Below are 21,168 nucleotides of genomic sequence, written 5' to 3'. Positions count from 1 at the left end.
AAAGCTGGTTCAGTCAGGGCTCCCTCTGGCCAGCTTACCAAGCACAGGGACTGCAGAGAGAGGCCTGATGCCACAATTAAATCTTAACCAGAAGATGTGAGTAGGCTCACATTATAACCACTTATGCTTCAAGATCAACCCTCCCCCCACCAGCCCTACCCTGGTCTCTAAAGAATTCTCAGGCCTCAGGGCTCCTGCAACCGTACTGTGAAGTGCCCTCTTAGGACTGGGATTTCCACGCTGTGCTCCATGGCATCCCAGAGGGGCCCCGGAGGCCACAGTAAGGGATAGGGATGAAGAGCACATCAGGTGACCCCCTTCTCTTGAGGAGAGAAGATCTATTTTTATCTGTTTTACTTAGAGGGCTAATGCTTAAGACTGGATTGAAGCATTTAGCAGCTAATGAGAAGTTTGAAGGAAACAGTGTCTTTGGGAATACTAAGGTATTAACGATGAAAAATAATTGAAATAGCCCAGAATGTACAATTTTAAAAAATTATTGAAAGAGAAAGTTATTCTGCAAAGACAACAGAATGACAAATAATAGAAGTATGCATGGTGAAGAGCCACATATGGGAAATTAGGGATTGCTTTGGGAGTATCTAGATAAGTTTCTAAATAAGAAAATTACATCTCTTTCTGACATGGAGTCAAGAGGGGAAACAACAAAATGTTTTAGAAGGTTCATGATGAATTGCCCCCATGTGTTGACCGAGAAGCTATTTTTTGAAATATTCCATTTATATAATGGATTTAATGTGTGACAAGCCATTGCAGTAGGTAGTTTTAGGGTTCAATGCTGTTCTGAGAACGTACTCAGGCCTCTAGGATCAACCTAATGCTTTATACAATGAAACTCAGGGAAAACTCACTCCACCTATTCATAGATTTATCAAACTAGAAAGGATTATAAAAAATTATCTGATTCATTTATTTAGACAGAGCTAAAGCTATGTATAAGATACCAAGGTAGGTAAATAGCGGGTTCAGTTTTTTTTTTAAGTGATAGTTGGTTTTATGTAGATTATACAATTGAAGCATGGAGTTTTTCCACTTTTCAAACTGGCTGTACTGGCACCAAGAAGACACAACCACAGGGGACAGCAGCCATGGATGGAGCAGCCTAGAACTTAAGAATCTCTGGCCAAGTCACTGAGGTTTGAGGGACTGTTTACTCGGTTGCATGTGTAGCTAGCAATGCTGACTCCGCTATCTTTTAATTAAAAATCTCTGTTTTTCCTCCAGGTATGATGACGCTGAATTCTAACATTTACTGAATGCTTATGACATGCCAGATCCTATGCTGGACAATTCACCTACATTACCCTGTGTAGTAGGCAGAATTCTAAGATAGCTCCTAAGATTCCTCACCCCCTGGCGTACACTCCCTGTATAATCCGCAGGACTGTGAAAATGATGAATTTCATTCCTGTAAGTGGGTTATGTTACATGGAACCGATGGATGACTTTAAGGAAGGGAGATTAACTGGTAGGCCTGACCTAATCAAATGAACCCTTTAAACCAGAGACTAGATGTCAGTGACACAGAGGTCAGAAATTGGAAACATGAGTGTTTGATGTACTACTGCAAGCCTGATGATGGAGGGGTCCATGTGGCAGGGAATGGCCTCTACCTGACAGCCAGCAAGGAAGCAGGGACCTCAGTCTTACAACCACAAGGATCTGAACTCTGCCAACAACCTGAATGAGCTTGGAAGAGGCCCTGGGCCTCAGATGTGGTAACGGCCCCAGCCAACACTTTGATTTTAGTCTTTTGGGACCCTAAACAGAGAAGCCAGGAAAGTTGTGTTGGATCCACAGAGAGTGTGAGATAATAATTTGTGCTGTTTTAAGATATAAAATTTGTGGAATCAACAATAGAAAATCACACACCCCATTTGATATTCTAAACTAGCTTCACTATTTTATAGATAAGGAGACAGACTATGAATTTGCCTAAAGTCACACAGCTAGTGATAGCAGAGACAGGTTTAAACCCAACTCTCTCTTGACTTTAGGGTCAGTGCTCTTAACTGCCACATGCATTTCCTCTCTGTATTTATGCTACTCAAATGCCAGGCCTCTGAGGAGGGAGGCTCAGGCAAGTGGTAAAGAGAATGGGAAACTTTATCTATCTGCCTGGGTGTGGATGTGCAGAAAGCCAGAATAAAATGGAGCATAATTTTTCTTTCTTTTCTAAAATTCTTTAGAAGTCAACTGACTATTAAAAGCCAAAGTAATAACAATGTATTGTGGGATTCATAATATATGAAGAGGTGAAACATCTGAATATAATAGCACAAGAGAATTACATTGTTTTAGGTTTCTACATTATACTTGAACTGTTGTAATATTAATTCATGGTAGACTGAGATAAATTAAGAATATATTTTAGTGTGTTAATAACTAAAATATGATACAGAGAGCTATAACTAAAAGACCAATAGAAGAGAGAATGGTATACTAAAAAATACTCAAATAAATCAAATGGAAGATTTGGAAGGGAAGAACAAAGGGATAAAGAACAGGGGAAATTAAACAACAAATAGTAAGAAGACAGACTTATACCCAACCAGCTCATTAATTATATGAAATGTAAATGAATGAAATACTCCAATTAAAAGGCAGAGATTATCAGACTAGATTTAAAAAACCAAGTTACAAAAGGTTTCCTTGACATATAAAGGCACACATAGGATGAAAGCAAAAGGATGAAAAAAGATATACCAAGCAAAAAATAGGCACAAGAAAGCAGGAATAAAGACACAGATGTAGAGAATGGACTTGAGGACACGGGGAGGGGAAGGGTAAGCTGGGACGAAGTGACAGAGTGACATGGACTTATATATACTACCACAATAGATAGCTAGTGGGAAGCAGCCGCCTAGCACAGGGAGATCAGATCGGTGCTTTGTGACCACCTAGAGGGGTGGGATAGGGAGGGTGGGCGGGAGGCGCAAGAGGGAGGAGATATGGGGTATATGTATATGTATAGCTGATTCACTTTGTTGTAAAGCAGAAACTAACACACCATTGCAAAGCAATTATACTCCAATAAAGATGTTAAAAAATAAAAAGTAAAAATTAAAAAAGAAAAAGAAAGCTGGTGTAACTATATTAATATCAGAAAAAGCAGAATTCAAGTGAAGTAGTATTATCAGAAATAGCAAGAATCATTTCATAATGATAGAATGGCCAATTTATCAAGAAGACATAACAATTCCAAATATGTATGTACTTAAATAACAAAACTTCAAAATGCAAAAAGCAAAAAATGACAGAACTAAAAGGAGAAATAGACAAATCCAAAGGCATAGGTGGAAATGTTACCACCTCCTTTCAGTAACTGTTATAATAATAAACACAAAAAATAATAGTAAGGATATAGAAGATTTGAATAACACTAACAAGTAATTTGACTTAATATGTATATAGAACACTATACCTCAGAACTGCAGGACACACATTCTTTTCAAGTTCACATGAACTATTTATCAAGATAGACTATATGTTGGGCCATAAAACAAGTCTCAACAAATTTCAAAGGATTAAAATCATACAGATTATAATCTCTGACCAAAACAGAAATTAAACATCAGTAACAATAAAACATCTAGAAAAATCCCCAAACACTTGAAATTCAAGCAGCACGATTATAAATAACTCATGGTTCAAAAAGAAATCACAAAGGAAATTAAAAATTTTTTCTAACAAAATGATAATGGAAAAGACATACAGATGGCCAAGAAGCACAAGAAAAGCTGCTCAACATCACTAATTATTAGAGAAATGCAAATCAAAACTACAATGAGGTATCACCTCACACCAGTTTGAATGGGCATCATCAGAAAATCTATAAACAACAAATGCTGGAGAGGGTGTGGAGAAAAGGGAACCCTCTTGCACTGTTGGTGGGAATGTAAATTAATACAGCTAATCTGGAGAACAGTACGGAGGTTCCTTAAAAATCTAAAAATAGAATTACCATATGATCCAGCAATCCCACTACTGGGCATATACCCAGAGAAAACCATAATTCAAAAAGACACATGCACCCCAATGTTCACTGCAGCACTATTTACAATAGCCAGGTCATGGAAGCAACCTAAATGCCCATCGACGGACGAATAGATAAAGAAGATGTGGTACATATATGCAATGGAATATTACTCAGCCATAAAAAGGAACAAAATTGGGTCATTTGCTGAGACGTGGATGGATCTAGAGACTGTCATACAGAGTGAAGTAAGTCAGAAAGAGAAAAACAAATATCGTATATTAACGCATATATGTGGAACCTAGAAAAATGGTACAGATGAACTGGTTTGCAGGGCAGAAATAGAGACACAGATGTAGAGAACAAACGTATGGACACCAAGGGTGGAAAGTGGCAGGGGGTGGTGGTGGTGGTGGGATGAATTGGGAGATTGGGTTTGACATGTATATACTGATGTGTATAAAATGGATGGCTAATAAGAACCTGCTGTATAAAAACAAAAAAGAAAAAACAACATATCAAATTTTGCAGGATACAACTAAAGCGAACTTCAGAGAGAAATTTATACCTTTAAAGGCTTATATTAAAAAAGAAGAAAGGATTAAAATCAATGATCTAAGCTTCTATTTTGAAAAAATTGAAAAAGAAGAGGAAATTAAACTGAAAATGAGTTGAGGAAATAATAAAGATAAAAGCATAGATTAATAAAATGGAAAACAAACCATGGATAAAATCAACAAAGTAAAAGCTTGTTTCTTTGAGAAGATTAGAAAAATTGATAAACCCCTAGGTAGACTGTTTTAAAAAAAAAGGGAGAGGAAAAAGATACAAATTTTCACTGTAAGGAATAAAAGAAGTTATATCACTATAGCCCCCATAGATATTAAAAGGAAAATAAGACAATACTATAAACAATTCTATGCCAATCCATTCAACAACTTAAATATGATGGATACATTTCTTAAAAAAACCCCACAACTTGCTACAACTAACACAAGAAGAAATTTAAAAAATCTGAATATCCCTATATTTAGTATAGACATTGAATTTTTTTCCCCACAAATAAACTCTACCAAACATTTAGAAAAAAATAATGCCAAACCTACATAAACTCTTTCAGAAAACAGATAAGGAAGGAAAACTTGCCAATTCATTTTATGAAGCCAGTGTAGTGCTATTATCAAAGTCTAACAAGGACAACACAGGAAAGGAAATTTCAGACTACTATCATCCATGAACACAGATGTAAAACTCTTAACATAATTTTAGCAAATCAAATCTAATAATATAAAAAAGGATAAAATATCATGACTCAGAAGGGTTTATTTATCCCTGGAATGCAAGGTTGGTCTAACAGTCAAAACCTAATTAATGTAATTCACCACTTTAATAGAAAAAGAAAAGCCACAGGATCATGTCAATAGAGGCAGAAAAAGCATTCTACAGAATTGAACACTCACTCATGATAAAAACTCTTAGCAAAGTAGGAATATAAGGGAATTTCTTCAATCTGCTAAAGACATCTATGTAAAACCTACTGCTAACATCAATTTTAATGTGGAAATATAAGGCCAGATGTCTGCTCACATCACTTGTGTACAACACTGGACTAGAGGTCCCAGTCAGTGCAAGTAGGTTAAAAAAAAAAAAGAAAGAAACTAAAAAATGTAAAGATTTAAACACTAGAAAGAAGTAAAGCTGTTAACAGATGATATGACTATTTATGTAAAAAATTCTAAGAAATCTACAAAAAAGCTACTAGAACTTAGTAGGATTGTAAATTTAGCAATGTCACAGTATACAAGGTCAATATAGAAAAATCATTTCTATTTCTATATACTAGCAACAACTGGAAAATAAAATCTGAAAAGCTATCATTCACAATAAAAGCAAAAACATTAAAAAATATCCAAGACTTCTACACTGAAATCTTAAGACATTTCTGAGGTAAATTATAGAAGATCTAAATAAAACCATGTTTACTGATAGGAAGAATTTGGTATTGTTAAAATGTCGATTCTTCCCTTGTTGACCTACAGATTCAATGCCATCCCAATCAAACTCTCAGCAGGCTTTTCTTTTGCAGGTTGGGGTTGGAAGTGGCAAACTGATTCTAAAACGTATACAGAAAAAAAAAGGACCTAGGACAGCCAAAACAATCTTTAAAAAGAATAAAGTTGGAGAATTTACATTTCCTGATTTAAAGAAACATTGGTATTGGTATATAAACAGAAAAATAGATAGATGAAATAGAATATCCAGAAATAGACCCACTCATATATGGTCTATTTATTTTGACAAAGGCATGAAGGTAATTCAATGGGGAAAGAAAGGTTTTTTCAACAAATGTTGCTTAAATACCTGGAGACATATAAACAAAAAAATTAACTTTAGCCTCTACCTCATACCATACCCCCAAATTAATTTGAGATGGATCATAGACTTAAATGTCAAACCAAAACCAAAGCTTCTAGAGAAAGACATAGGAGAATCTCTTCATGACCCTGTGGAAGGTAAATAATTATGAGGATACAAAAATATTAACATAAAAATAAAACACTGATAGGGCTTCCCTGGTGGCGCAGTGGTTAAGAATCTGCCTGCCAATGCAGGGGACACGGGTTCAAGCCCTGGTCTGGGAAGATCCCACATGCAGCGGAGCAACTAAGCCCGTGAGCCACAACTACTGAGCCTGCTCTCCAGAGCCAGCGAGCCACAACTCCTGAAGCCTGGGCGCCTAGAGCCCGTGCTCTGCAACAAGAGAAGCCACCGCAATGAGAAGCCCACGCACCGCAATGAAGAGTAGCCCCCGCTCACCACAACTACAGAAAGCCCGCACGCAGCAACAAAGACCCAACGCAGCCAAAAATAAATAAATAAAATAAATTAATTAAAAAAAAAACCTAAAACACTGATAAAATAGATTTCATTAAAAATAAAAAATTTCTGCTCATCAAAATATACTGTTACTCTTAGAGGAAAACATAGGCAGAACACTGTATGACATAAGTCACAGCAAGATCCTTTTTGACCCAGGTCCTAGAGAAATGGAAATAAAAACACAAATAAACAAATGGGACCTAATGAAACTTAAAAGCTTTTGCACAGCAAAGGAAACCATAAACAAGACCAAAAGACAACCCTCAGAATGGGAGAAAATATTTGCAAATGAAGCAACGGACAAAGGATTAATCTCCAAGATTTACAAGCAGCTCATGCAGCTCAATAACAAAAAAACAAACAACCCAACCCAAAAATGGGCAGAAGACCTAAATAGACATTTCTCCAAAGAAGAGATACAGATTGCCAACAGACACATGAAAGAATGCTCAACATCATTAATCATTAGAGAAATGCAAATCAAAACTACAATGAGGTATCATCTCACACCGGTCAGAATGGCCATCATCAAAAAATCTAGAAACAATAAATGCTGGAGAGGGTGTGGAGAAAAGGGAACACTCTTGCACTGTTGGTGGGAATGTAAATTGATACAGCCACTATGGAAAACAGTATGGAGGTTCCTTAAAAAACTAAAAATAGAACTACCATCTGACCCAGCAATCCCACTACTGGGCATATACCCTGAGAAAACCATAATTCAGAAAGAGTCATGTACCAAAATATTCATTGCAGCTCTGTTTACAATAGCCAGGACATGGAAGCAACCTAGGTGTCCATCATCGGATGAATGGATAAAGAAGATGTGGCACATATATACAATGGAATATTACTCAGCCATAAAAAGAAATGAAATGGAGGTGTTTGTAATGAGGTGGATGGAGTTAGAGTCTGTCATACAGAGTGAAGTAAGTCAGAAAGAGAAAAACAAATACAGTATGCTAACACATATATATGGAATCTAAGGGAAAAAAAAAAAAAAAAAGAGGTCATGAAGAACTTAGTGGCAAGATGGGAATAAAGACACAGACCTACTAGAGAATGGACTTGAGGATATGGGGAGGGGGAGGGGTGAGATGTGACAGGGTGAGAGAGTGTCATGGACATATATACACTACCAAATGTAAAATAGATAACTAGTGGGAAGCAGCCGCATAGCACAGGGAGATCAGCTCGGTGCTTTGTGACCACCTAGAGGGGTGGGATAGGGAGGGTGGGAGGGAGGGAGATGCAAGAGGGAAGAGATATGGCAACATATGTATATGTGTAACTGATTCACTTTGTTGTAAAGCAGAAGCTAGCACACCATTGTAAAGCAATTATACTTCAATAAAGATGTTTAAAAAAAAAAAAATATACTGTTAAGAAAATGAAAAGGCAAGCCATAGATTAGGAGAAAATATCTCTAATACATATTTCTGACAAATATATAAAGAACTTTTAAAACTCAATAATAAATAGGCCAACAACCTGATTAAAAATAGGCAAAATTTGAACAGACCCTTCACAAAAGAAGACATACCAATAAGCACATGAAAATATGCTCATCATTACTCATCAGGAAATCAAAATTAAAAACACAATGTGATATCACTTCATCCCCTATAGAATAGCTAAAATTAAGAAGACTGATAATACCAAGTGTTGGAGAGGATACGGAACAACTGGAACCCAGCATATTGCCGGTGGGAGTATAAACTGGTACGACTTCGAAAAAGGTTGTCAGTTTCTTATAAAGTTAATCATACACATACTCCCAGGTATCTACCCACAGAATTGAAAATATATGTCTATTAAAAAGCTTATATAAGAAAGTTCATACCAGCTCTATTCATAAAAATCCCCAAATTGGAAACAACCTAAATATAATATGCAGATGAATGGATTAGTACATTATAGTATATTCATATAATGAAATATTGCTCAGCAGTAAAAAAAGGAATGCCATAACAGATAACTCTAAAATAATTATGTTGAGTACAAAAGACACAAAAGAGTACAATCTGTATTATTCCATTTATAAGAAGTATCTAGAAGAGGAAAAGCTAAGACATGGTGATAGAAATCAGACAGCATTGTCTTGGGGGTGAGGAGACTAATTGGAAAGGGGTAGAAGTTAACTTTGTCAAAACTCCATCAAAAGATACACTTAGGGACTTCCCTGGTGGTCCAGTGGGTAAGACTCTGCATTCCCAATGCAGGGGCCCGAGTTCGATTCCTGGTTGGGGAACTAAATCCCACATGCATGCTGCAACTAAGAGTCCGCATACCGCAACTGTGAGCCCACCTGCTGCAGCTAAAAAACAAAGATCCCGCATGCCGCAATGAAGATCCCGCATGCTGCAACTAAGACCCAGTGCAGCCAAAAATAAATAAATAAATAAATATTTTTTAAAAAAAAAGATACACTTAAATCTGTCCACTTCATTGTATGTAAATTATAAGTGTATGTAAATTACATGACAATAAATATCTTTAAAAGATAAAGATATCTTTAAAAGATATATGCAAAACCCTTGCCTTCAAAGGACTCACAGGTCGATTAAGGAAATGAGATATATACAAAGATGTGAAAAAAATCAAAGAATAATACAAAAGAGATTTCAAAGCAGTATATGACCAACAGTCAACCAACACTGGAAAGAGGGGAAAGAGCTGCCTGCAAGTTAGCATGGATGGGAAAACCATAAGGAAGAATGTGGAAGGAAGGGTAGACCTGCAGGAGCAGAAAGACAGCAGGAGGAAAGCAGTGGGCACAGGCACCGTGGGACAAAGCAGAAGCTAAACCCAAGGGTCTTTCACATGTCCACCCACTGACTGACCCTTCATATCAAGCCCATCAGCAGGGAGGAGTACAGTCTTGTTTTACACGATGAAGTTCGGGAAGGTTAATAGCCCTGCCCAAGGCCACCGAGCTTACAGATTAGAACTTGTGATAGGAACTGGGGCACACATGACCCTGAAGCCTGTGTTCACCCAGCAGAGGGTAATTCACTTGTGAGGACAGAATTTGCTGAACAGCCACGAGCAAGAAGTACATGTCACAGGAAGAGCCCTGGCCAGAAAGTGTCCTTTCTGAATTCACATGCTTAGAATTTTGCTCTGCAGGAGGGAATAAACAGCTGACTCCACTCAAAGGGCTCTAGCGCTGTTCATAAACCGTGAGAGTGTTTATGTCCTGGGCAGAGCTCTCCAAGTGAATTATAGCCTTTTACGCACTGTGTACATACAATATTTTCAGCAGGGGGTGTAAGGAATGCTGCAGCTGACCTTTCTCTCTTTCTGTCCTGTCTCTCCACCTTCTCCACCAAACTCTGGTCTGTACTGCAGGACAGTTCTCTGGTTGTGCTTATCCATTACCTGGCCTTCTGACACAGCTCAGGGAAGTTACTCAGGTCAATTTAAGAAGGAGCTTTTAAACTATTTCTTCTTCCTAGCATGAGCTGCTGGCTTTCTCTTTTATTACATTTAAAATGGATCCATCTTCACTACAGTAGAAAGCAGACTTTTTTAACATTGCTTCGGATGTTTTCTTTAGGCTGGTGAAGTAAAGCAAATGTCTCTTGCAACTCTGAACCAATCTGTTAAGATAAACAGGCTTCACTTACGATATTCCTATACTGAAATCATAGGCTTGTGGTCTGCAACTCCTTAAAGACTCAATTCATACATTCTAAAATGTCTACTTAAGAAGTGCGCGTGTGCGTATACGGACACACAGACACACACACACACACACCGAGATAGCTTTGCCATGGAAACCACAAAAACACATCTGGTTCAGACTCCACAGCACATACCACAAATAACAGCCCATCTTCTAAGGGCAGATCCTATGTATACACAGGGAAAGCCCGGAGAATTAAACAACTGCAATCCCTCAAATGTAAAACTTACATCATAATCCCCCTTTTCAAGTTTATTTCAAGATAAGTCAGTCTTACTCATTGTTATTAGTTACATTTGCATATGTTTGTTTTTTTTCCTTAAATAGAATTTCAGACTTGGGCATCACAGACAAAGAGGAATACAGGGAGGAAGGGCACACTAAAGGTTCAGGTAAACAACAGCTCTGGATTCCACATGTGAATCTGGGGAGGTCTGGATTTCTAGAGAAAGCTACCCTGTCATTATTTAAAAGAGCCCCAACCCTGCTATGAGTGAAGGTCTTGTACTACAGAACATATAGATGCCAGTGGGTACCTGGGGATGGAAATAGGACCCAGGGAGGGGAAGGAAAGAGCAAGAAGTCTTACCAATCAAGGAGCATTCTAGGTCTGGAAGGCCAGGTTTTACTAGTAGGTACTTTAAAACCGTCACATGTTTGATATGATAAAGGCTTTGATCTCTCCTGTTGGGCTATAAATTCCATGAAGACATGGACAATTTCTAATTTATTTATCATTGTATCCCCAGCAAGGGGCACATTGCCTGGATCATGGTAGATGCTCAGTAAATACTGGATGAGCAATAAAGAGGATGCTGAATTGATATTCTTCATTTCTGTGATTCTTTGGATCTGATCATCCTTCAGCTGGGATCACAGGTGTGAGCATATGGCTGTATGGAGTGATAAAGTAATAACCACCTGCCACTCTTATGATTTACTTTTGGAAACTATGGTGTTGATCCACTGTTGCTTCAATCTAGGAAGGCCATGGTTCATGAAGACTGGTGTTCCAGATACTAAAGTCTTACCTGTAAAAAACTCTCTGCATTTACATTTACGTATTCCATATGACTGGTGAAAGCTTTCTACAGAGAGATTCACGTGCAATAGTTGTATCTCTAAATTCCAAGCTCCAGCTAACTTCAACCTTTATCAAATTCCCAACTTATTTCCATAAGGATTTTAACGGTCCTAAGCTATTTGTGTAGCCATTTATTCAATCAAAGAAGACATAGGCCCTACTTTGGGTAATGGCTGCAGAGATGCAATGGGATATATAATTCACTCTGTTCCTTCAAAGACATTATAGGTCCATATGAAAAACTAGGTACTGGATCCATGTGTTGAATACTAGGCAAAAATTCTATTTGTTTACTGTCAGCTGAAGTTTTCCATTAAAAAAAAATGAAAGTAGATGCCAATATTTTCTTCATCGACACCAGTTATTCCTTAACTCCAATTTCTACCTAGTACTTATTCTCTAATCTAAATAGAAAGGTAGAGGGACTTCCCCGGTGGTCCATTGGTAAAGAATCCGCCTTACAATGCAGGGGACGTGGGTTGGATCCCTGGTCAGGGAGTTAAGATCCCACATACCACGGGGCAGCTAAACTCGTGTGCCACAACTACTGAACTCGCGCTTCTCAACTAGAGAGCCTGCGTGCCGCAAACTACAGAGCCCAAGCGCTCTGGAACCTGCTTGCCACAGCTACAGAGGCCACATGCCCTGGAGCCTGCGTGCCACAACTAGAGAAGAGAAAAACCTCGCGCCACAACTCTAGAGAAGCCCCCGCACCGCAACGAAGAGCCTGTGTGCCGCAACTAAGACCCAACGCAGCCAAAAATAAATAAATCTTAAAAAAGAAATAAAATAAATAGAAAGGTAGATTTCAGAAAAATCATATAACCCATTTAAAAAGAAAAAAAGGCAATCTACCTGATGAGGCTAGATGAGGCGTTGGCTAACTTTTTCTATAAAGGGCCAAATAACAAGTATTTTTCGCTTTCCAGGCCATATGTGGTCTGTTTCTACTACTCATTCTGCTATGGTTGCATGAAAGCAGCCATAGAAAATAAGTTTAAAAATGGGTGTGGCTGTTTCAGTAAAACTTTATTTACAAAAACAGGCACAGCGCAGGATTTAGCCTGCAGGCAGTAGCTTGCCCAACTCCTGGACTAGATAAACAAAATGTTTCTATTTGCAAGAAATAACAATTGATTCACTTACTTTGCTCTTTTGGCCATTTCATTTCCATCCCATCTGGGGCTATATGGATAATTTTTCTGGGCCTGGGAATAAAGCTGTCCACTGTTGGTAAAGTGATAGACGGACTGGAATGTGAGAGTCGGCTGGTCTCGAGGAAAAAAGAGGGGCAGGTCAACTGCAAAGACAGAAGAAAGGAAAAGAAAGTTAGGGCTTAAATGCCTTTTAATACACTTTTTTGGCTAAACCTGAATGTTGGGTACAAGACTATTTGAACCACAAATACTCGTTGAGGCTTAGGTAAAAGGTATGGAGAGAGAGACCAAGAAATACAAGGTGCCTTCCCTGTCTTCACGGAGTTTACAATCTAGGTAGAGAGGCAAATCACCCATAAATAAAAATTCAACCAATATGAGGCCTGATGTGCAGGTGCTGAAGGAATACTAGGAAATGGTTACAGAAGCTGGGCACCCCCAGCCACCTGACCTGCTGTGGCGCTTACCTTGTCCACTATTCCATAGAGGAGTTAGCTGTATATCTGCTTTAAGTCTCCATTATATCAGAAACTCCTCAAAGGTTAGGCACTGTCTTCCTCATCTAGAATTCGATGGAGGAGGTGGGATGGAGACCATCTTTAAAGAATGGATTTGGAAAGGGGATCAAGAGGGCAAGTGATAATGTTTCTTTTTTATAGGATATGGCAACTGGGCCACCAGAAAAAAAATAAAGTTATCACTTACTTCCAATCAAGCAGTGAATTTTGATACTCAGCAGTTTTACATTTTTCCATATGTGTTACCATATATATCTCCTAAACCAGTAGGAGTTCTTTAATGGAATGCAACAGGGACTACATATGTCTACTGTTGTAGTATAGACTGATTCTAATATTTGCTGTTAACAAGTATTATGTGCTTTATTTGTTCATTTTGGGATCCTTTAACTCAATTTTAAAAAATAAAATGACTTCCTTCAGTTGCGGCATGCGGGATCTTTAGTTGTGGCATGCATGCGGGATCTAGTTCCCTGACCAGGGATCGAACCCGGGCGCCCTGCATTGGGAGCGTGGAGTCTTAACCACTGGACCACCAGGGATCCTGCATGCTGCAACTAAAGATCCTACACGTAGCAATGAAGATCCCGCGTGCTGCAACTAAGACCTGGCACAGCCAAATAAATAAATAAATTTTAAAAAAATGACTTCCTCCTTTCAGTTGAGGCAAACCATCATTAAAAATGCAGTCTGTTTCAATGGCACATTCCTCAAGGCATATAATGTGTATTTCTGTGAATGTTACCTACTTGAAGGACACAGAACAGGCACATTAATTTACAAAAAATAATAAGAAAAATGTGTATAGACTTTTATAGCTTTGCAGAGTACCTTTATATACTTTATCTGATTCGATACTTTCAACTCCTTGAAGCAGACATTATTTTTACCAGCTGCATTCAACAGATGAACAGACTCCGAGAGGTTTATTAACTTGCTCATGCCATAGCTACGCAGACACAGGACTCAAATCCAGTCCTATGATTTAAATCCTAAGCTCCTTCTACTGGTCACATTGCCACCTGCTCTTGGGTTTACTGGTATAACCTCCTCACAACATACTCACTACGTCAAAATTACAATTTAGTAAGCTAAAGTCTCCACTGTGAAGGATGTATCGGGTTTAACTTTTTGGCTCCACGAGGCAAATACATGACAGAAAAATACATACTAGATAGTTATACATGTATCACCATGTCAGTTAGGGTGACATTTGACTTGGATTAGGCCCACTAAGTACCCAAAATGATTTCTTGAGGGAAGTTAGGCTTGCAGCAAACTTAAAAAACTGTCCAGTTGGTAAGGCCTCTTAGACGTCTAAGTATATCTGACTCTGACTCAGTGCTGCAGGGGGTTTCTGACAAATGAATCACACCACGACCAAAGAAAAGTGGCAAGATTTTGAATGTCCACTCTTTAATCACATTTTCCAAGTGCCTCAATGCAGTTTCAATACATGTCTATTTGTGCCAAAGCAAAGATTTGGTAACATATAGGAATAATACAGAACATGAAAAACAGACTAATTCAAATGGTAAGTAATTGGATTCAGAAAACCCTTTGGAATCCCTTCATCTTACAGAGCTTCATCTGTAATGTCTTCAGTCTTTTTGGGTTTTTTTTTGTTTTTTCTTTTTTTTTTTACATTTTCTTGGCTGCGCCACGCAGCATGTGGGATCTTAGTTCCCCGACCAGGGATCGAACCCGCACCCCTTGGATTGGAAGCGTGGAGTCTTAGCCACTGGACCACCAGGGAAGTCCCGTGTTCAGTCACTTTGAATAAATATCGCTTTCTAAAATTGTTTATCTCTTTTCTGATTACTCATTTCATTTCCTCTGATTAATTTTAGAAAAATGCCTACTCACATATTCTTTCCTTTGATTTCAACTATGTTTATAGTATATATAAGTTTCCATACATTAAAATGAGATTCAGATTAACCCCCAAAGCAATAGCAATAGCATTGGTGAAAAGTATTTAACATGCAAGCTTCCCTTCAAAACAGCAATAATTTCAAATAATAAAATTCAATGGCAATAATTTACAAATTCAAAGTAAGTACAGTCACCATTCAGTACCCCAGTAATACAGATAATACCATAGGCTTCATGATTCTCAAGCTACCAGCTTTTTGGAGCTTTGAAATGCATTATATTTTTTGTTCCTGTTATTTTGTTTTCTAGAAAATGAGTTGCTGGAAGCTTTTTGGAAGCCAATATTAAACCTCAAACACAGTGGCTACATTATTAGGGGGGCAGGACTGGTCAGAGTCCTTCAAAGGTACAATCGGTAATCCACATATTAATTCACATACGAGAAAATAAAATTAGAAAAATATAAATATCTTGCTCAGCTTAACTAGGGTGTATCCTGCCTGGATCAGTCAGCAGTCACTAAAAGGATGGCTTCTTTAAAAATGTTCTATGCATAAGAAGGAGTGAATAAATAAACTATTTATGAGAAATACTTTGCATTTTTCTTAGAAGAATGATTTGAATGGTGCAAATTAGTCAGAATTTTAAAAAAACTAAAACTTGTTTTCCTTATCCCCAAATGTTTCTGACACTTCACATTTTGCCTACAGGCTAAAGTCATGATTTTCTGATGCATAGTAAAATAATGACTGGTGGGCCTTCAAACAGCTAACTTGCTTTATGGAACTCCCAAGGTTCTAAGCAGTTTGGGCTCATCATCTCAGCCATGTCTAATCTGAACATTTTAACATTTGCTTCCTTAGGACCCAACCTGTCTACTAGCTCGGGTTTCATTCCCAGAGTAGAATCATTCCATTTGGTTCCGTTGCTCACCGTCAGTATTATGTTCACAACTGCTTCCTATTTCCTTCTTTCCGTATACAGAGACCGAATTTTGGTCAGCTCTCGAGTCACAGAAGGCATGGTCCCCACTTGTTCAGTATAATTTCAATAACCATTTCCGAAGCATTACTTTCTTCAAGAACTTGTTGAAACAAGTCACATCCAAACACTGCTAATTCTGCTCAAGCTGGGCATTTCACAGGAGTCACTCACAGGGCTCTGACACCCTGGCAGAAGGCAGGAATAATTAAGTTCTGCACCAGCTTGCCTCATACTGGACAGTGGCTGCAGTAACAGGTTCCCCTGGCCACAGTCCCAGAGCTGGTGGTGCTGTCCAAGCAGCCACCCTCCGTGCAGCTTTGAGAGGGAGCTGAATGCACTGATAAACTTTGCTGCCTCTCTCTAAACCATGCTGAAGTTCCGACAGTTTTACCTTCTCTAGTAAATAAGCATAACTGCCCCTAGGCGCTCATCCTTGCACCAGAAGAAGACTTCATTAGTTTTCTCTAAGTTCATAAGACTCTCTAAAAACTGCTCACTTCCCCCAAAACCTCAACAATGGAAAAGTGACACTGAACAGCCAAAAGAAGTGCCATACTATGTATCCGATCCACAGGACAGCTGCCAGATACTCACTCAACATTTCAGGCATAGTTCTAACAAGTTTGATCATATGGTTTTTCCAGAAAAAAAAAAAAAATCTAATTATGGCAAGATTAGGGCAAGGGACATTAACAGCAAGTAGTGATAATTAGCAGTCTGGCATAAAGCAAGGAGAGAGAATACTAAATAAAAGCAGACTTAGGAAATCAAAAAGCAGCCCAGTCTGGGGTGATTCAGTGTAGGAGCAAAAAGCTCGACCATCCCTCAAGCTATAACCGTACATAGTGACGTTCACTCCCAATCTTGGTAATATGGCCAACACTCTTGGTTGCCTACCCAACAGCCATTCTCCATCCTTCTTTTTTACGGGCAGAGCCCTCCTCCCACCCCATAATCGGAGAGTGCTGAGTATTCACTCCCTCAGACTTCCCATAAAACCAAGGTATAGAAATGTGACTCAGTCCTGCCAATGGGACCTGAGGGGAAGTTGGCCAGGGGTCTTCTGAGAAATATTTTCCTCTCTAATTAAAGACACATGTACAGAGAAGCCCCCATTTCATTCTCGCCTAGATCTTATCATGTGAGATCTTGGGACTTGGAGCTGTGCACCCATCTTGTGACCATGAGCGGAAAGTCAGCCTGACATCACTGAGCTGAGAATTCATCATTCTCTGGTACTGCCCAGCTCTGGATTTCTTGTTATGTGAGATGATTACAAGCCCTAACTATTTAAACCTATTTAATCAGGTCTTCTCAGACCTGCAGTCAAAGGCAACGAAAGGAAATGTTATTTCTTGCAGCTTCTGTTCAAGGAAGCAGGATAATTGTATAATCTATTTTCAAAAACATTTCCACCAAGCATGGTTAAAAACATTCAAGGCGCATAAATAGGAAAGTTTTAGTTGTCTGGAAAATTCAGTTATGTGGGACGGTTCAATCCTTGAAAATGCCAAACAAACGAGGGGTTAACCATAATTGCTTCCCTGGGAGTCACATCATCAAATATTTTCGTCATTATTCACAAGTCAGCCATTATTTCATTTCTCCAAACCTTCCAAACTCTATACTCTTGTGTTCCTGCGTTAGCAGGGAAGATGCTCATGGAGTCACTCTGTGGTGGTGATGGCCCATTCCCACTTCCAGTCCTCTCAGGGCCCTCTGGTTCCTCGAAGCCTCATTAGGAGACAGTTTTAACCCCACGTTGAATGGCTGTAAACTTCCCTTCCAAAGATGATTCCCACTGAGGTCAATTCTTCCTAAAAGCAGTTTGTACACGTCTCATTCCCAGGCTGCCCCCACAGTGGGCACACAACCAATTAGGGAAGCTGCCATTTATTTACTGACCACCCCTGATCTTACTAACCACACGCTAAACCTCTGAGACACACAGATTCTAACCACTAGAAAGTTAAATACCATACATTGCCTACAAGAAGTATAAAAGTCAAGTTTTCCAATTCAGAAGTGTCCCTACTCAAGGCATTACAAAATCAAATGGTGTCTCCTTTTACTATCACTGCCTTACATTTAAGTGACCAAGGAGACTAAATATTAACCACATTTTATTAAACTGGTTTCAATTTTTCACTATCTTTTTGTGATTTGATCATGTAAACAGATTACCTTTGGGGTTTTACTAGTATTACCAAACTAAAGCCTGGAGTTTCTTGAATTTTGCTGTAAACGCTAAAAATCCTAGTATGGGAGGTGACAGCACGGTATGATGGAAAAAGGTACCTACAGCCTTTGGAGTCAGGTAAAAATGGGTTCAAATCCTAGCCTCATTCATTTATTAGCGGTGAGACCATAGGCAAAATATTTCATCTCTTTGAATCTTGATTTTCTCATCTGCAAAATGAGGATAATAATTCTTATAGCATTGTTGAAAGAACTGAACAAAAAAAGAGCAGGTACTAAATAAACATTCCTTCTCTCCCCCTACTCGTCCTTTTCCTTAGTTTGTATTTATTTTTTTTAATCCGGCTTTATACACTCCTCCATATATGTGAAATTTCTAACTACAGCATAAATTTTCACAGTGTTTAATTTTAACTCTTTTGATGGATATCTTTCTAAACTTTGTACAGACTTTCACATCTCAGTAAATATAACATACTGAAAATAATTTAGCCTTTTCTTGATGACAGAGAACACATGAAAAGACCATTATACACAAGAGTCTCAAGTGTTAAGAAGACTTCGCTTGCTCTTTCACAAATACTTCCTACCAGACCCCCCAAACCATCCTCTGTTAAAGAGTTGATGTGCCTTTAGTGTGGTACCGAGGTCCCCAGGGCTACTGGGATGTGCATGCTGTTTGCCCCCGACCATGAACTTTCTCTATTTATTTCTGTTGCCTTTTCCTAGCCAGCTCTTTTTCCTTTGCCACTTCTCACCAAGGCCAACTCGGTCTCAATATGGTCTCTCTTTCTTGCCTCTTCTCTTTGCCTTTTGTCTACTTCATCCCGCATGTATCTCAGCTTCTGAAGAGTCAGGCATGGCTGACTATCCATCCCTAGGACCAGGACCCGGCATGGATCAGGGGCTGCACGATATGAAGTGATGCTGTGTGAGCTCTGGGTCGCTTTCCTCAGGCACTGTTCTGAGTTCAGAGACGGTCTCCTCCTCCTCCTTCTCTTGCTGTTGTTTGTTTCCTTCCGAGTTTACAGCTGCCCCAGATAGGTGAACTTATAGGAAATCCGGCCTCTGCTTACATTGTGTTTAGCATTTGCTTTTGAGGTACTTTCTATCAACAGATACAAATTAATCATTCCAACACCCAGTGAGCCAATCAAATAAAACTGTAAGAAGAATCTCAAGATGAAAGGGATGCCATAGCATTGGCCCAGGAAGAGCCAGGTTCTCCCACCTGCCCACACAAACGAACCCAGGCTGAATTAGCTAGGCTTCTCCCGCCACGAGCTCAGAGGTTCTCAACTGGAAGTGAGCATCAGCATCACCCTGGAATTAACGTTGCAGATGCCTGGGCCCCACCTCAGACCTCTGGTTCCTGAAAATGCATCTTAAGTGACTCTGATATGCCTCGCCAGGTAGGAATCACTGCAAAGACTGAGCACTCCTAAGGATCGGGGCCATGAATTAGCACTTAGCACACAGCATGACACATTGCTAAAGGCTTGTTGAACTAAAGGAAAGGAGCATTTAAGGGACATGCAAAATTAAAACCTCAAGGAGATTCCACTTCATACCCATTAGATTGGCAAAAATTTTAAAACCCAACAATCCTCAAGTGTTGTCAAGGAAGTGGAACACTGGGATTTCTCATCACTGATGATGCAAATGTAAATTTCTATAACCTCTTGTACAGTAAAAGCGAAGATGTACATACTTCATAACTCAGCATTCCCACTCCTAAAATACTGCCGCACGTGCATAAGAAGGTAGTTAGGAGAAGGTTTGCTGTAGCAATGTTTGTGATAACAAAAATTGGAAACATCTTAAAATGTCCATCAACTGGAGACTGTGGTACATTCCTCAATGGAATACCTTATAGCAGTTTAAACGAATGACCTAGGGCTACATGTATCAACATAGATAAATCTCAAGAACATAATGTTCAGTGAAAAAAGCAAGTTATAGATGAACATTGTTAAGTATGACCTTACAAAGTCCAAAAACATGCATACATTATTACACACTGTTTACGAATGTCTATGTAGTAAAAAGCATAAAAACGTGCACAGGAATGGTAAACACCAAATTAAGGATAGTAGTTCCCTCTGGGGGGTAATGGGGAAGGAGAGAGGGACAGAAATGCATCAGGGAGGAGTGCTCAGGGGGCTGCAACCAATTTGATAATGTGCTCTTTCTTTAAAAACAAAACAAAACAAAACAAAAACAAAACCAGAAGCACTTATAGCAAAATATTGAGATTTGGCTAAGGTGGATACATAGTATTTGTTTTTGTACTTTTTATATACTTGAGTAGGCTTTAAATATTTATAATTTTTAAAAGTTTTTCAAAAAGCAAAGACACATATTCATAGCAGCAGAAAAGAGTCAACATGATTCCATTTATATAAAGTTCAAAAACAGGAAAAATTCATGATATATTGTTTACAGACATATGTTAGGTGATTAAGAAAATCAAGGGCACAGTTGACATAAAATCAAGAGCACAGTTGACATAAAATTCAGGGTAGTGGTTACTTCTGAGAAGGACACGCTTAGGGCTTCTAGGATACTGGCGTTATGTTCCATCTCTGAAGTCGGTGGTGTTTTTTTTTTTAAAGATTTAATTTTATTTATTTTTGGCTGCATTGGGTCTTCGTTGCTGCGCGTGGGCTTTCTCTAGTTGCGGCGAGCGGGGGCTACTCTTCTTGGTGGTGCGCGGGCTTCTCATTGCGGTGGCTTCTCTTGTTGCGGAGCACGGGCTCTAGGCACTCGGGCTTCAGTAGTTGTGG

General features: G+C 38.9%; 1 protein-coding gene across 3 annotated transcripts in view; it reads right to left on the bottom strand.

The window, feature by feature from the left end:
- The window catches only part of BABAM2 (BRISC and BRCA1 A complex member 2), a 435,974-nt gene that overhangs the window by 27,004 nt on the left and 387,802 nt on the right, over positions 1 to 21,168 (bottom strand). For 2 of the 3 annotated variants that reach the window (XM_061210581.1, XM_061210582.1), the window contains exon 11: positions 12,796 to 12,949. In XM_061210581.1, coding sequence (XP_061066564.1) covers positions 12,796 to 12,949 — 154 coding nt within the window. Of the gene's footprint in view, positions 1 to 12,795; positions 12,950 to 21,168 lie in introns of those variants that run through there. The other variant, XM_061210583.1, reaches the window with a different exon arrangement.

The sequence above is a fragment of the Eubalaena glacialis genome, chromosome 14 (genome assembly GCF_028564815.1).
Source record: "Eubalaena glacialis isolate mEubGla1 chromosome 14, mEubGla1.1.hap2.+ XY, whole genome shotgun sequence".
NCBI classification, from domain to species: Eukaryota; Metazoa; Chordata; class Mammalia; order Artiodactyla; family Balaenidae; genus Eubalaena; species Eubalaena glacialis.
The sequence above is the reverse complement of the archived record's forward strand: the minus strand, read 5'-3'. Positions and strand labels throughout refer to the sequence as shown.